Here is a 17721-nt window from a genome sequence, read left to right on the forward strand (position 1 = left end):
CTTTCCTTCTTTTTCTCTTTCTTTCTTTCTTCCTTTCTTTCTTTTTTTCTTTCTCTCTTTCTTCCTTTCATTCTCTTCTCACTTTCTTCCTCATTTCTTTCCTTCTTTCCCTCTTTCTTCCTTCCTTTCTTTCTGTGTTTGCGCTAAAAAGGTGAATGCTTTTTCCAGAAAACCAACTAGCCCAACATCTCACTCTTTTAAAGTATACTTCACTCCATGGAGGCTTAAGTTGTACCCAACCATATACGTATAACCATGTTCCGCACAGCTTGCCTGAAAATGGCGCTAACAATTCGTACCAGGTGCTGTGGCGAATATTTAGGATGCTGAATGGCCCCATGGGCGAGCTTGCTCAGCCCAAGCAGCCGCTGCTGGCGGAGCGTCGCTCGAAGTTCCAGGAAAGACAGAGTGCTTTACAACAACGCGTTCGGCGATTTTCGCTTACTCGACGTGGGCTGCGGTTGTGAAGTGTCCGAAGCGCATACGGCGACGTGCGCATGAGCGTCTCGCACTTCGAGGCATCGCGGAAATTGAACTGAATTGCATCTATCTCACTGGAAAGACTTCCATTTTGTCATGTACTACATAACTGTGTACACAGTGAATCCGCAGCTTTTTCTGAGGGTGCTCTATGCCTATAGGAGTGAATTCCTTGTTTATTACAGATACAGCGCTCTACATATCGCAAATGGGGTGCATTTTATGTTAGCTATCGAACGCAGTACCTAATCCTCAAAACAGTAAAGGCGTGGCATCGTGCACGCATCGCGTCCTCCGACAAAGTCATCTACAGACGGTTTCCATAATACGCAATAATATCGTTTTACTATGGACTTGTAAAGCGTCAAATATGTCTTCGAAAAGAAATAAGTGGTTTCCATGGTGGTCATATCACAAGTCCTGGTGATAGCGATGTCTTAGTTCACAACGATTATGCCGCTTTGTCTACATTTGCGTGCATTCCTAGAGAAAACAGTTGGTGTTTTTGCATTGCAAACTACCCTTCTTTAGGCAGAAATATATATATATATATATATATATATATATATATATATATATATATATATATATATATATATATATATATATATATATATATATATATATATATATATATATATATATATATATAGTGAACGCTCTCAAGGTTCCCTTACACCCAGTAAACATAAATACCCACGAGAGCAGCAGATTGGACAGCCGTCGCCGTAGCTCAGCTGTTAGAGCACCGGACGCGATATTCGGAGGTCGTGGGTTCGGATCCTACCGGCGGCATGGTTGTTTTTTCTGCTGCTTTAAAAGTAATTTTCTTTAAAACAATTGAATGGCACTACAATTTATAACGTCCGCGATATATATATATATATATATATATATATATATATATATATATATATATATATATATATATATATATATATATATATATATATCGCGGACGTTATGCAAGCGGTTGCCTAACGACAAACAATAGGCGAAGAAAAAAAAAGAAGCCGCCGACAATGCGGGACCTTATGGTGTGGCCACAGGAAACATCGATAGCGCATGGCTCGAAGCAATGGTATCTAGTTTGAGCGTGGCTAGGTGTTGACTCTTCGCATGGTGCACGTGGACGCTTGTCGCAACTGTCCCGACTGCCTTTGTCGGTACGGACGTTTTTCATTCATCGAGGTCGATGCGCGAGGGCGCGCTAATGCTCTCGGCAACAAGATTGCAGAAAGCGTTGTTACTAGAAGAAACCGGAGGCTGAGATAGTTAGCACACCGTTGAGTGCGACTTGCTCCACTGATTGAGCGGGGTTTTTTCACATCCTAACCATACTCAATGGGTCTATACCCTTCTCAGGAGCTGCGAAGTCTTGTTACTCATTAGCCTCAATAATACGCTGCCTGCAGAACAAACTTCGACAAGATGGGAGGGGGACCTAAGTTCGACAAGAAGACTCATTTTTGTCCTCTTGTTTAATGTCCATATCGAACCGTTGGTCTGCGAACTGAAGCTTCCCTCTCCGCCCTTGTTTAAATTTGTACTTCGAGAACTATTTTTCCTTGTGTACTAATTACGCTGTCGGGTGCTTTCAGACAGTGTGGATACTATATAGGAAAAGTGTGGGACAAGCAGTCACTGTTTCAGCTTTCAACAAGTCACGTGAACGGCAAGCTAGGTTACTTGGCGGTGGTTCATTCTGGACAGTAACCAAAGCGCGAGCCAAGAGGACAAAATAAAACCTACTATAGACCGACACAGCGCTGTACCCATTGGTAACATTTTATTGCAGAAGGAACGAAATAAATACATTTGGCCGCACAGGTCACACACAAAAAGATAAGAAAGAAAAACAAATATAAAGCGAAATACAACTAATATAGGTTTTCAAGGAGCTCATGCTCCTTTAATTGCAGTTGGAAATAAGACTTGCTTATGCAATGATTTCTGTTTTTTTCTTTCTGATATGCCCCTGCGAGTTCAATGGTATGCTGATACCGATGCCTGTACAAGACAGCAGTGTTCTTGCTGAAATCGGGAGAGCCACCACACGAGCCACAGCGCGGAGCTATATGTGCGTGAATAGTATTTAGCTATAGACAGCTAGTGTTCCGTTAGGCGTTCGTTGAGACATCGCCCTGTCTGGCAGATATAGCGGACGAAGCAAGGAAGAGGAATGCGATACGCCCCATCCACCGTACATTAGACATACTTCGTTTCATGTTTCACGGTACATGCAGCCCGAGCGTTTCTTTTTTTCCCCTGTTTCTGCCTTTTGTCCAAAACACAGAAGCGAGCGAAAAAAAAAGTGTGTTCACGCAGCGTATACTGTGAAATATGAAACGAAGTATGTCTAACGTACGATGGATGGGGCGTATCGCATCCGTCTTCCTTGCATCGTCGGCTGTATCGGCCAGACAAGGCGATGCCTAATAAAGGCTTAAATGGACTCTAAGGACCACACCATCCAACAATTATCCGTAAAAACTAATTCTCTGACTCTTTCCGGCTATGTTGACGCTTGTCCGGCAGCAATATACGCATTTACGGTCGAGAAAAGTGTATATAAAAGTCTTCCTCCCTGTCTATTCAAACCAGTGGCGTCAGACTGAGAAGGCCTAGGTTTCCGCCGTTTTGAAGTGAATGGCGGTGTAGCGTAGCCTCTGGGATCCACGCACAAAAATCGCTGCTGACGCACACGTTTTAGTTGCGAAACTGGTCGGCGATGGCGACACCTGCATTTCGTTTCTTGGTCCTTTTTACAGCTTATAACAGCTCCGTTCTCGGTGAGAGTGGTCTCTTTGGGATTATAAAGCGGCACCCTGTCAATACAGCCCAACCTCCATTTATAATAACAGTTTTGCTTACCCTTCACGTACACGTGGTGAGGATGGACCCCGAAAAAAAATCTACAGTTAAGCAGCTTGAGAGTGTCTGAGTGTCCCGAAGCATCGACCGCCCCTGGGTAAACGTCCATTCACGCGACTGGCACCCGGCTGTGCCTTTGTGGTGGCTCTCCCCAATTCAAGAATACTGCTGCATTGTACAGCAGCGGAACCATGAGCTCGCACAGGCTTATCAGATAGAACAATTTTTCTCTTTAATGCGTGAGTAAGCAAGCAGTCCCTGTCACTTCATTTGAAACAAGCGTTCCTTAACAGCTTCGAAAACTGGACCCTGTATCTCGTGTTTTCCTTTGGTTCTTTTTTTTCTGTGACATGCGCGACCAACTGTATATCATTTCTTCTCCACTAAAATCTCAGTTGTCAGTGGAGCGCTGGTGCATGCGTAGTATGTGTTCTAATGTCCTGGACTTTTAAGACACCGTAGCTATCAAGGACGACCTTCCGTGCCTAAGCTGTGCACGCTACCTGTCCTAGTTATCAGGTACAAAAGTCTTCGCGGAGAAAGGCTAGCCGAAAATGAGTAAATAAAAACAGAGAGACTCCTTTCCTGCTTCGTGCACTTTGTTTCAAAACTAATTTATGTGGAGCTCTATCTTTATGGTAACACCTAACTTTTCAGAAGGGAGCTGTAGAATCAGCAAAGTGACGTCTTTACTACTCACAGATACGTGCCTGTGCACAATAATTACAAGTTGTAAACGTCATTCGTAAAAAAACTTAAGCCTTCCGCAGTCCCAAAAGGGTACTAAACGCTGTAGCTGAAAATCAATGTCATCTGGCAGGCCTGTAAGCCACTGTCTGAGGTTATCAGCAACAGCCCTACATGGCGATAGCCTCTGCACTACAATAAGCCATCTGACACACCTTTCACCAAGGATGAACGCTAACAAGAGACCTAGCTAAGCCCATTGTGCGAATACCTGAGCTAACAACAGGACCACCAAAACAGATAAGATGGCATACACGCACGTACGGTATATGGCAACACAATGTTACACATATGCTTAACTCTTGTCTACGGACAGCACCCAGCACTGTGTAAGCGAATAGCTGAAGCATAAGTATAAGCCGTGCCCTGGTAGAAATGTAGCTACAGGCGAGGAGGACCTCAAGACTCCTCTCGGTAGGGCTGACTGTTCAGTAGCCGTTCAGTAGATGGGGCGGAGGAAATCAGGTGGCGTCGCTTTCCGGGCTTAGGAATGGTGATCAATGCATGTCGCCAATCCTGAGCTACAATGCCCTTCTCCCAGAGTTCATCACTGAAGTAGTCAGTGATGGCTTCGATATTCACATGACTCTATGAACGGGTCATCCACACCCGCCTCCAAAAATATATTGAAGACAATGACCTCTTCCCCCCACTATAGTTGGGCTCTTTCAGCCCAAGGCGCCTTCCTGCTCCTGCGAGAAGTCCTCACCAACATCCCCAGAGGTCAAAGACATCTCATGGCCTTGCCTTGCAATCTCTTCCCTGCCCGGGAAGCGGTGATCCCCGCTCCTCGCCACTTCGCTGCTCCAGTGTGGGATGGGCAGACATTGTAGCGCCGTACGTGCGTCACGGTGGCACGATTTGATTGACGTCGCTTTGCCACCACAAAAGGCCCGCGGTTTTAGAATGGCGCCAGAAATGGCCCAAATTAGTTGAGCCACAGCGACGAGGGTAATCGCGTTTTCTAAATTCTAAAAATTGATATGGTAATTACTAACTGCCGGCTACAAGTCTCTAATTGCAATCATGTGCCTATTGGAAATGGTTAAAAAGTTCCCTATTATAATTTAGCTAATCACTTTACTGGTTAACATCATTCGCTTATTTTTCACGTCCGTCAACACTGCTACTGCTAGGCCGCAAAAAAAGCCTCTGTTTATGTTAAAAACCCTATATTTAAAAAAAATTAGTGCCGGCTTTCCTGAAACAAAACAACGAGGGTGTCCACTCAACGAAAATCTCTTATTAAAAGTATTTGAAGGAGTTCCTGATGTAATCGTTGCAGTATCGGGCACTTGAAATAAGTCTGCATTCATTACGAGATGTCCTGCCGCTTCTATGCGACCAAACCACCCACTGCATGACGGATAAGATTGTTAAGATGAACACATGACCGGCAGCCGGCCCAGCTATCAAGTGGCTGACACATACATTCTGTGAAGGACAAAAAGCAGATACCTGCGAACTCGCGATAACAGACTGCTGAGCGTGACAGTCTTAGCACATTTATGCAACGCATTCTTGTGAACAGTGCTGATGTAATCGATTACCTATACTACTGCATACTATCCTGTGGTGGGCTCGTTCACGACACTGCGGCAGAGTGGGACAACCTAATCCGTACACCATGGTACAACATCGCAAGCACCACTTTCCTAAATACCTGGTGTTTCAGGGAAGACTTTCAAAAACTTTCAAAAATAGGTTTCTTGCGATAAAAATATGGCTATTTAGGCACAGTATTAGCAGTATTGGTGGACACCGGAAAGACGGTGCACTCTCTTAAGTAGTTAACTAATTTCTGATAACTAACTTTTTAACTATCCAAGCTAGGCAACTCGTTTCAGTTAGAGATATGTAGCCGGTCGTTACTAATATCAATACGGGATCATCGGGAAAAGGGAGGCGCATTAACTGCCTTCCACTGGTCACACGTATGAATTAGCCGCAACGTGAGGCGAGGGGTTGAAGATAGGTGCAAAGCCAAATTTTGTCGAGCCACAGAGCCGAGGATAATCGCGTTGTCGAAATTCTAAAAACTGGCATGGCTATTACTAACGACCAGCTACAAGTATCTAATTGCAGCTAGGCGCCTAACTCTACTAGTTCCAAAGTTATTAAAATTAGTTAACCAACTTACTGCTTAAGACGATTCACCAGCAATCCGGTGTCCGCCAACACTGGTACTAATACTATGCGGAAAAAGCTACATTTTTACCCAAAAAAACCTATTTTTGAAAATTTTTGAAAACCTTCTTTGATACACCTGGTATACACCTATAGAAATTTCACGGATGGAAAATTGGAAACATTTCTGATAAACAGCAGTTCTGCAAAAAATAAAACTTGAGGAGGCACTTAAGCACCGCCTTCAGTGTACGAAGCGTTAATGGGTCCCCAAAGCGGCCTGGGGTCCTCTTTGTCTGTCAATTCGCAGACACGGTCATTCACTACATTCATAGATCGCTTGGAGAGAAAACAATGAATAGTTTTGTGCCGTTTAAATGCATCGTTTTTCGTCTGCCAAGTTTCTTCAGTGCTCTTGCACTCGTCGAGAAACTGGCCGCAGTTATAGCAATGCCTCCGCGCAAAGGTTTACCGAAGGAGGAGTAAGAGAAGCTCGACTTGCCCTTTCCCTCTGGACGTTCTTGGTGTAGTCCTTGTGGGCGAGCAGGTTGGCCCCGTAGCCCAGAAGCAGGGCCTGCCAGAGGGCGCCGAAGAACATGCCCATCACCTGGATCCACTCCTCGACCAGCAGGCCCGTCTTCTGGGCCAGCCCGTAGTTGTTGGTCATCATCAGGGACACCGTGTTGTGGACCGCCCACGAGTACTGCACCCACCAGGGCTCGTTCTGCGGGCCCCCGATGTGCGCCGTACTGTCAGTCGGTATCGCTATATTCGTCTTCACAGACTCACCTTCCTGAATATGCCGTGAAGCGGTGCTCTAATTTAACCAATGTAAGAGCATCACTGTTCACAGGCACTAAGGAGCTCTGTCAGCTGCCGAAATTAATGAAGTAAGCCTACTCTTCCTCCTGGCGAGTTTTTACCAGAGGAAGTCGGTAAGATATATGTCTTGCTCTGACGTGCATCTTCGCTGCGCCGTCAGCTTCATGCATACGGTATCAGTGTGACATCGGAAGGGAATTCATACATCAGGAAACGCGTTATTTTTAACAAATGATCGCAGATTACAATGCACGATTCCACTCGTCCGTATGTGTGCAGCTATAGTCGGATACAACTCACGAAAGAAGCGGCAGATGCCCCTCAAAAGAGGCCTTCCACCCAATGGCGTCGACCGATTTCCATGACGCCGCGGTTAATCCCCTTCTCATCTGCCACCCCCTGCGTCGTCACACTAGCTGGTCTAAGGGCATTAGCCACAAACTCATGATTGTCGGTCAACGCCATTGGCTGGCCACTGGTCATTCGTTCTTGACTTGTATCCGACTATAGCGCACAAGAAAGACGAGAAATACGGGATCATCGGGAAAAGGGAGGCGCAATAACTGCCTTCCACTGGCCACACGTATGAATTAGCCGCAACGTGAGGCAAGGGGTTGGAGATAGGTGCAAAGCAAACAAGCACGAGAAACCTGCAGATTGGCGATGGAAATCCAGGACTCTGGGGGGAAGCCCATCATGAAACCGACGAAGAACTGCAGACAGGCGTGCCAGTGCACAGCCAGGAAGATGAGTGCCAGAATGTTGCCAAGCTGTAGGTACACACCCGTCGTCTGGTAGAACTGCGGCACGCAAGACAGACAAGGCAGCCTTAAGGATAAGCGCACACGTGACATTAAAGGGACATCGAGGACGACTGCATCGAATTTTTTTTCTGTGTATGTTAGAGGGACCGGCAACTGGCCAAAACGTGTCATGATATTATAACGGAAATTAGAAGACCACGCCTCCTGTTGTAAGAGCTGAGCACTGCAATATCAATGAAACGACAACTTTTAATTTGACATTGAAAATCGCATAAAGAGCAGCACAGTGTTTCCTTTCAGGAGTGTTCATCCTATTTTATTATAGTTTACGCTCTCTCCAGTGCGCCCTTCGGTGAAAAGCAACGCTTCCTTCGCATCGTCAACCATGTGCGTTTAGCTTCTGTCACTATATTGCACCAAAGCATTTTGAATTTCTTGGATGGAACCGCAACCACGATGAAATGCCGAGTGCATGGTCCCTGGGAGTTTCTTGGATTGTTTGTAGGATATTCGTTTTCAGTATTTGCCGGCAGTCATCGTCAGATTTTACTCCCTGCATTCGCAGCGCGCAATGACGCTGTCGCACTAAGAAACCGCAGCTCCGAGATGCAGTATATAGAGCGCGATGTTGTGTTGTGTTCTGTTTAATGGCACATAGGCAACTAAGAGAGCGCGATGAGGCCGCGCTGAGCAGCCGCAAGTTAAGCTCGCTTCCGAACATTAACGGCTGTAATCAGCAGTTCGTCGAAAACGCGCTTACTTGCAAATTAGGATATATCGATGCGATACCGCTGAAATTAGTCTTGTCTTGTTCACGCAGAGTGAGCGTGTACTGGAGGTGTTCAGTTTTACTGACCACAGATTTCGCCTAAAAGAAATTATGTTAGCAACTTAATCAATTGGTATTTACAAACATGCTTGAAAAAGATATCCGCAGAGTGGCATAACACGAGTTTAAGCACTTTTACAGAAAATCTGTATTGGATTTCATTAAACACCCCGCATTTAAAGCCTGTTCAACCCAATCCTCCATCTCGATTTTAGTGCGCCTCGCGTCAGCCTGCAGCTCTATATATCCAGGTTCTGTGCAGTGGATCACCCTTGCCCCCGCGTGCCGAAGATACGAAAGCGCCTCCACCGACCATCATCTGCTCGGTGCGTCCTCCGTATCGAAATAGGCGGCTGATCTTGACCAGCTTGACGAGGCTCATGAGCTTGGCCAAGTGCCACAGCGTGGAGCGGCGCTCGGTGGCCTTCCCCGACAACACCGCCACCATCCAGACGATGAAGTCCAGCGGCATGCTGCTCACGAAGTCCACGGCGAACCAGCCGCGCAGGTAGCGCCCGGAGATCTCCTGGGGATCCATGATCACGATGCCCTGCTTGCGGTCGTCAATGCCTGCGCCATCATGCGCGCGTACCCCTCACGACACCCGGCCGGACTGAAGAAAGAAATGATGATGGTGATGATGATAATTAACTGATTTTTAGTAGAGCAAGGGGAGCTTGGCCGAAGAGTGCGATGGACACCGTAGCTGGTCACCGCGAGATGGGGGGATGAGAGTCAAAGACCCATCTCCCCAAGGATTTCACCCGAGGAGAGAAGCCGTCTACTGGAAAACCGGTGGGTACCCGCAGTGGCACAGGCCTGGGGATCGAACCACGCACCTCCCGCATAAGAGGCAGATGCACAGGCTACAGCTGATGTGTATGGTTCGAGAAGGAAGGCAGGAAGGAAGGTAAAAATCACGGAATGAAAAGGAAGTACGGAAAGAAGGAAAGAAAAAAGAAGAAAAGAAGGAAGGAAAGAAGGAAAAAAGAAGGAAAGAAGGAAAAAGAAGGAAAGAAATAAATAGGAAAGAAATAAGAAGAAAAGAAAGAAAGAAAGGAGGAAACAAGGAAAAAAAGAAAGAAAGAAAGAAAGAAAGAAAGGAAGAAAGAAAGAAAGAAAGAAAGAAGAAAGAAAGAAAGAAAGAAAGAAAGAAAGAAAGAAAGAAAGAAAGAAAGAAAGAAAGAAAGAAAGAAAGAAAGAAAGAATTAATACCAGTCCTGAAGTTCAGCAGCAGGTCGGCGAAGAGTACGCCGTCCAAGAGGAGCGAGTAGAGCGCCCAGGCGTTGCCGTGCTGGCGGAAGAAGCCCAGCTGCAGTGGCACCAGCACCATGTTCATCAGCAGCGTCAGCATGATGAAGGCGTCCCACCAGCGCCTGCGCGGCCGTGTTCCATCAGGTAAGGAGGCTTCGCAGCGAACATTACGTGGCATAAACACGTACGCATACGAAAACTGGTGACAGCAACGGAAAAATCAAATACGGGGGACAACAGAAGACGTGCGGCCATGTGAATGCGTCTATGGCTCGCCTATGTGACGGACGATAAACTCTAGTGCACGTTCCTGTGGGACACTGAAAACTGAAATGCCAATGGCTTTCACTTTACTTTGAATGAATGGAATTTCCCCACCATTTTTGCTGCCTAGGCAGTATTTTTCCCACCCCTCTCCTAAGGCATTAGCGCGAATACAATACGTTTGTCAAATAACAGGTGAATTGAGCATTATTCAGCCAACGCTTTGATCTTTTGCCGATAAACGATCTTGCCAGAAGGCCATGGTAGGCAGAGGGCAGGCAGATGGTTCTTGACAGTCACAAAGCGAACAAGGGAGGGGAAAGCCTTACGGTGCTTGTCAACAAGAGGACTCGTCTTCTCGAAGGCAAGTCATCTTATCGAAACGTTGGCAAGCACCCTAAGGCTTTCCCCTCCCTTGATCATGTCAGCAGGTTGACCAGCGAGTCGACCCCTCGTTAACTTGGCGGATCATAGATGATTAGCGTACAAACGACGCTGGAAAGTAACTCGGGCAATCAACCTAAGTACGAAATCATTGTGTAACACACATGTCAAAAGCCGGGGATCGCACTTCGCTTCTGCCTTCGCGTCTTAACACGTTCAATGCACCGTGCGTCATCGGTGGGTGGCGTACTGTATTCCTGCTGTGCGGCACAAATACTAAGTAGTGCTATGAAGCCGTGGGACAGACCAGGTTTTCGAAACGGCCTACGATAAACACGAATCACTGACTGCTATTGCCATCACTTGTCGGGTCCGAAAAGTTTACTTCGCCGGAGGTGCACTGGCGGGTCACGCCGCACCCAAGAAAATCCAAGAGTTTACCACTGGTGAACCGCGACGTACAGAGAGTAGGGCCCCGAAAATCGCTGTCGTAGTGAACATGTTAAATAAATGTAACCGCGACAACGGTAAGAGCCGGACACAGCACTTGTCTTCAGCCACAGCATCACTTCCGACTGCAAAGAGTGATCACGCCCCAACGCCTCCGCGTGGTGAGCTCTAACCAACTGGACGTCCGGCAGAGCCTCCAGGATTTTTTTTTTTACTACACAGCACTCACTGAGCAACTGCAGGCAACGCTCTTCTCTATACCACCAAATTCCGAATGAGCTGGCGCAAATATCGCGTTTCTCGCCTAACCAGACATGATAAATCTAGCGCTCGTAACATAGGATTAAACGAAGAGGACACCACAGCGCATGTGTTTTCCTCTTCGTTGGTCCTGTGTTTCGAGCGTTACATTTATTGTCATAGCAACCTACTCCACCAAACAGCAACCCTTACCAAAGCATCCATAGCAGCGCAATCATCGGGGGTCGCATTTTGTAGTTGACAGCCAGCAAGCACAGGCCCTGGTGTCAATAACGCGGCCGTTCAGAAAAGCCGACGGAATGAATGGGGAACATAATACTTTTAAAAATGCGGTCCCAGATATTTAAAAAATCGCCAGAGACACTTAAGGCTGCTTGCATGTGAGAAGGCATAAGGCCATCCCCTCACATTGTGAACGCAGACGCCACGCGCTGCGGGGTGATGTAACCCGATGGCACGAAGCTGACAATTCTACCTCTACATGGCTCTACGTAGTCGCCGCCAAACCGATTCTGACCTGCGCGCGCGCGCGCGCGCGCACGCACGCACGCACGCACGCACGCACGCACGCACGCACGCACGCACGCACGCACACACACACACACACACACACGCACGCACGCACGCACGCACGCGCACACGCGCACACACGCACGCGCACACGCGCACACGCGCACACACGCACACACACACACACACACACACACACACACACACACACACACACACACACACACACACACACACACACACACACACGGGTATTCGCTCAACGAGGCAAGTAAGGCTTGCGCCTTAAAAAAAACCAAAGCATGGCCGGCGATGACCAAAAAGCGAGGAATTAGCACTAAGCTTAACGAAGTGGAGAAACGCCGGGAAAAGTGTATAAGCTCTCTGGCGGTGTTCATAAAGGAATGCCATTGCCCTTTAGGTTGCCGATATTATAGGAGACAAGAGAAGGTCGGGTACTTTGCGTGCAATCCTCTTATTTCTCCACTTCTCCTGAGACAATAACACTCTAGCGCGTCCCATGTATACGGACATTACATCAATATCACCTCGCGTCAAGATGTCCGCACCCGTTCCTTCGGGTGTCTTTAACGTCGCATTGTATTCGGCTCACGTTCCAAGCAGCCCACCTGTCAACACTTCTGCCATATCAGCCTCAGAACGTCTACGGCTGCTCCTCCTCGTTGCGATCGAAGGCAAAGGTTATAGCCCCATTGTCAAAAAATTAACTTCACAAAGGCACATTTGATCTCTCCGTGATTCTTTTACGCCAGATTCCACGCCATTTTTACGCGAAAAGCTGTCTCCGGGATGACAGTGAGGCCGCATACCTGAACCTGGACCGTGGGTGAAAGACGAATCTGTGCTTGGTCGGCGCGCGCTTCTTGAAGTCCAGCCCTGAGTACTGCCTCCTGGACGAAGCAGTCAGCATCTTCTTTATATTGGACTTGAGGGCGTGAACTTGGCCTGGAGATTCGAGTCGCAAGAGGAAGCAACGGTTTATTGCATAACGCTGGAGACCGTCAGATACGGAAGCACTCTGTGCTCATGAACACGTGAGCACTCTGCGCTATCACTTTGTGCTCATGTGTATACTTGAATGTCCCGAAGATCGCGCTCCACAATGAGTTCATTAGGTCCATGACAAAAACAATCACTTCTCCGTCGCTTCCCACTAGTTCTCCTCCGCCTTTTTCAGCCTTGCTCAGTTCACATAGAACGCTTTAATCAGAGAGATTTAGCATAGCGCGATCCGATTCCTCGACGCCTGATCCGCATGCCCAGGTGGCTAAGAGGAGCGCACACCTGCCACTGCGCAGGCGAAGCAACGTCTTTGCGGAAGCGGACCACGCTATGCTAAATCTCTCTATTACCCTCGAGCCTGTGTGTTATCTTCATTCGCTTAAAATATTGCAATGTAAAATTGGCGCCGCGCTACAGATAGTAGCGTGCTTAGTTTGTTCGCATAAGGAAGCCGAAGTCAAACATATAGGCAGAACTGTGCACCTAAAGAGAAGATCCTGCTCCTTTGAGGTGTACCGTATTTCGAAAACGGCACCATCTTTGACATAGGTGGTTTAAATTACTTCATCGAGAGTGCTGGTCTTGGCTGTGATATAACGTGGCGCTTTAAAAGAAAAATGTGCAGCTGCACCCACGAAAGAGCATTTGCTTGGCGCTTCTTACCAATGAAAAGAAACACACACACACACACACACACACACACACACACACACACACACACACACACACACACACACACACACACGCACACACGCACGCGCACACACACACACACACACACACACACACACACACACACACACACACACTAGTGCCCCTCCGTTTTCTTCAAGAGCGCCTCACCTTTGTTTAGCCCGCTAATCTCGCCACTACAACTCGTCCGACCGTCTGTGCTACGAGCTCATACGCCCAGCCCGCACAAGTACGTGGATAAGAAGCCAGTCGTATGCAGATAAAGGACGTTCTTGAGAGGTTTTAGTGGCTAAATTCGTCTCCCAGAATACGAGTTTGCGCACGTCTCATTGAAGCGGCAACACCGCCACATATGATGTCATATATATAAATAGCAGCCAGCAGCAGTTCCGTATACATAAAAAAAGAAAACCTTACAAGAACAAGTATCAGGCTATTTTACATAGTGCTCTTGTCCATCGGCTATACACAGAAAACACTTAGGTAAAAACTGCCCATAATTAAATGCCGATACGCTTAAAAGCTGTGTCTCAACGCCTGCCAAACTCCTGCCCTGAACGTACAGCCATGGACGAAAGTTTGTGGGATGCGGATTCACGGAAAATAAATTAAGTTGCCTCGCTACATAGACGGCAGATATTTGTTCCAGCGATAGTAACATGTGTGTGTCCTCATGCATCTATGCTTTTCATTGGCCTAATTCACCTGACCGGGCAGATTTTTTTTTTCAGCGAATCTGCACACCGCAAACTTTTGTCCATGTATGTACAAAATCGTCGGAGCACGAATGATGGTATGGTCCTAGAAGAGTTCTCAGGACAATTTTCGCGCTGATTCTCATGGGACCCCGAGGATATACTGGGCGTCTTTTTTTAGAAGGTACAAAATTTTAAAAAACAGGGTTTTTCAGGTAAAGGGAAGCTTTCTACGGCATAGTAATACCAGTGTTGGCCACACGCGCAAAGGACTTGATGCTCACCCTGTGGGTGTCCGCGCACTGGCATCGACCGCTAGATGTAAATAGCCGTTTTATCACCTCAATTCTCGTTTCTCAATCAAGGCCAGGGAGCCATCCTTCCCTAAGTACTAACCATCAATGTTTAGGAGTGATTCATAGCACACCACGTGCCGCCCTGAAGGATAACCCTATAAAATGTGGAGCACGTGGTATACTGTATTTGATGAAACTGCTGTTTCCGTCAATAAAAAAAACAATTAAGATAGTTCGCCATCCTTTTCTTTCCTTCGTTTTTGTTGCAGCATAACCTCCACGGAACCTCCTACACACGCCCAGCTATCCAATCTATTTTCTATGGCATTTTACTATCCCTAGTCGACCAAATAAAGAAGAAAAAGAAAATTCAAACATTCCAACTGTGTCAGCGAGTGCAGTGAATGCTCGAAAACAGTAGGCTGTTTCAAGACAGCCGAGGAGCTCGCAGTCCCTCCCGTCAGAAGCCGTGCTGTTGTGTCGCTTGCAGCACGCGAACATCGGCAAGAAAACAAGGTCACACATGTGTCACGCTACGGAAAAACAGGTGGTGTGTACACAAGACCACAGTGCGCCGGGGATTCCAAAACGCGAGCGATGCCTTTTCTCGCAAACGTTGGTACCGTGCGCCACACCTCAGTGAACCACCCGACTCCGATGAAGGCAGCCAGGTCAATCAAGTTAGTTCAGATCGGAAAAAAATTACTGCGCGGTCAGATTAAGACCCCAGGAGGTGAGTCGCCTGCTCACCCACGTCATAGAGAAGGGGGTACAGCGAATAGTTGGCGCTGATATTCGTAGCTGACGGTCGCCGAGTAATTTTTATTTACACAAAGCCAACAGCTTATCACAATCGTTTCTTTTGCTCTCCATGGGCACATGCTCTAGCTCGAGGCATCATCAATCGAGCGGGGCCACCCAACGTGCCCGCTTTTAATCCTCTACCCTCAAAGTGTAACGAACGCCTTGAGTCGCAGGGTCTCCAGCGCTGACACTTCCCCAACCTCATAGGAAATTAGACACCCCAGATGCCGTCTCTTGGCGGCAAATGCCGACGAACATATTTCGAAACCTCAATAGACTACATCTCGTACAGCGAACATTACACAGCGACACATGTCACTGGTGCCATGTGTCACTGGTGCCCGCCCTACACTCTTCCACATTTCGTGGGGATGTGGGGCCAAACCGAACAATCTACATACACAAAACACGTATTTTGACCGGTGGGGGGCGCTGCTGAGCAGCGATAGCCTGGAGGACCAACGGGCCCTCATCCATCAGCTCCGCAAGGTAGCTCCATACAGTGGAGCCCTGGAATAAGGACACCACCCATAAACTCGAACAACTACTCTTCTTGTAGAAATAAACATACACTCGCCAGAAGTTTCGACGAAAAAAAGAAACACGACGTTTCGAGACACTTCTCTTCTATTTAATAAAAGTTTTCCTCCTCTTAATCTCTCTCTTCTAAACCAAACGAATCAAGGTAAACTAAAGGCAATTAAGTCTACTAGACCTAAGGAATACCTGGCCAACGCGTAGTTACTGAATGGTCTCACGTCATTAGAACTTTTTATCACTGCAATGCTTGGGCAAAACATTTCATGGTCATTAGAACTTTTTACCACTGCGACGCTGGGGCAAAACATAGGAGGCACAAACATGAAACATTAAAAAAACGATGCAAGAACGGCTGGACGAACTTAATTTTTTCGTGTCTTTCGGGCTTGCGATTCCACATTTTCCTGAAGTATATGACCCATCAACAAGGCCTAAAGAGAGCATCGATTCCAGTAACGGGTGAAAAAAAAACCTTTATTTTCACTTCCGAAGCTTAAGGATCCTTCTAGTCAAGGGTTTCCCAGAAACAGAAGTTAATGGTGTTTCTAAATTTCCTACGGGGGTGTTGAGAGTAGAAGGCAAGCGGTAGTCATTTTGAATATTTTTATTTGTGTCGTTGATGCGTCACCTAGGACTGCCAACATTTATGACTCCCACACTCATGACCAAGATGACAAATATTCCTCGTCATGTGTAAAAAATAAAGATTCGTTACGAATTAAGGAGGCGCCTTTAGAAAAACAAGTGTGTGTGCACATCCCTAAGGGGAGCGTAAGGAAATCACTGCTTGCTGTCTCCTCGCGCGACGTTGGATTGCATTTAAAGGACCTTTTCCTATATATGGTTGTTCCCATGTCCATTAGCAACGCTTCCTTGCTCCCAGTGCTCAGGGAACACAGCACTGAGTTTCCTCGGTTGTCTTCCTTTAATCGGGGAAGACAAAAACGCCACGGCGCAGTCTAGTAGCGACGCTCTATCTATATTCGTCACTAATAGAGTTTTATCTATAGCGAATACTGTCCACCGCCACCTCTTAGCGCGGCCGCCTGCCACCAGTGCGCAGGCGGATATCCATGGCCCCGCGATGCCAGGTGCACCCGCAGCTGGCCTGCGCCCGGTCAGTCAGCGCCATCTGCGCATGTGCACTGGCAACTAGCTGTCATGATAAGATGTGGACGGTATACGCTATGCTAAAACTCTCTAGTAAAATTAAGCATCTATAGGTTAATTTCGCAGCCTCCACTGCAGCGCTGCACAAGAGCGGCTGACGATTCAGACGCACTCTTCAAAACTCACGGCTGGGCTTGTCGTCCAGGGAGTGTTCAGCGCTGTCTGCCCCACCAAGCGGCGTGTGCAGGGGCGCGTGCAGGGGCGTCATCAGAGAGGTGATGCTGCCCGGCGCGCTGCGCCCGGACCTCGCCCTTGGCGTGTCCGGCGATACCGGCGGTACCGGCGAATACTGCGCACTCGAGAGCAGTGACGACGGCGAGCGCATGATGACTCTTCCTTACGGCCGCCACAAACGCTGGGCGTAACACGCTGTTCCCGAGGAAGACCCGCTGGAAAAGGAGTGAAAATACGAGGTAAAAAGCACATCTCCGTGGTCAGCGGTGAAAACGTAATCGTCACTTGCCGACATTCAGAGACAGGGACCACACAGTAAAATATGCTTCAGCGCAGTTGACTGACAAGAGATTAGCTTGAAGCTGACAGCTAGTTGACAGTTAGTTGTGTGCAGTATGAGGCATGGTGGCAAAGCAAATAAGAACCAGCGATAATCTCGTGTGAGTAAATGTATTTCTGCGCGCAGTCTCCTGATCCCACAAGGGGAGATCCTGTCCCCGTTACTCTTCAAACGTAGCCTTAGCCCTACTGACAGATGCCCTCGCTGCCATCCCAGGGCT

At 47.6% G+C, this 17721-nt stretch overlaps 1 protein-coding gene across 1 annotated transcript in view; it reads right to left on the minus strand.

Annotated features, from left to right (window-relative positions):
• LOC144124788 (potassium/sodium hyperpolarization-activated cyclic nucleotide-gated channel 1-like) overlaps nt 1-17358 on the minus strand; it is a 48391-nt gene extending 31033 nt beyond the window's left edge. Inside the window, exons 1-6 of the mRNA XM_077657665.1 lie at nt 17114-17358; nt 12597-12732; nt 9859-10019; nt 8957-9213; nt 7701-7850; nt 6731-6952 (exon numbers count right to left, since the gene is read on the minus strand). Coding sequence (XP_077513791.1) covers nt 6731-6952; nt 7701-7850; nt 8957-9213; nt 9859-10019; nt 12597-12732; nt 17114-17312 — 1125 coding nt within the window. The 5' untranslated portion in view covers nt 17313-17358. The remainder of the gene's footprint in view (nt 1-6730; nt 6953-7700; nt 7851-8956; nt 9214-9858; nt 10020-12596; nt 12733-17113) is intronic.
• Nucleotides 17359-17721: the final 363 nt, after the last annotated feature.

Source organism: Amblyomma americanum, chromosome 3 (genome assembly GCF_052857255.1).
Source record: "Amblyomma americanum isolate KBUSLIRL-KWMA chromosome 3, ASM5285725v1, whole genome shotgun sequence".
Classification (NCBI taxonomy): Eukaryota; Metazoa; Arthropoda; class Arachnida; order Ixodida; family Ixodidae; genus Amblyomma; species Amblyomma americanum.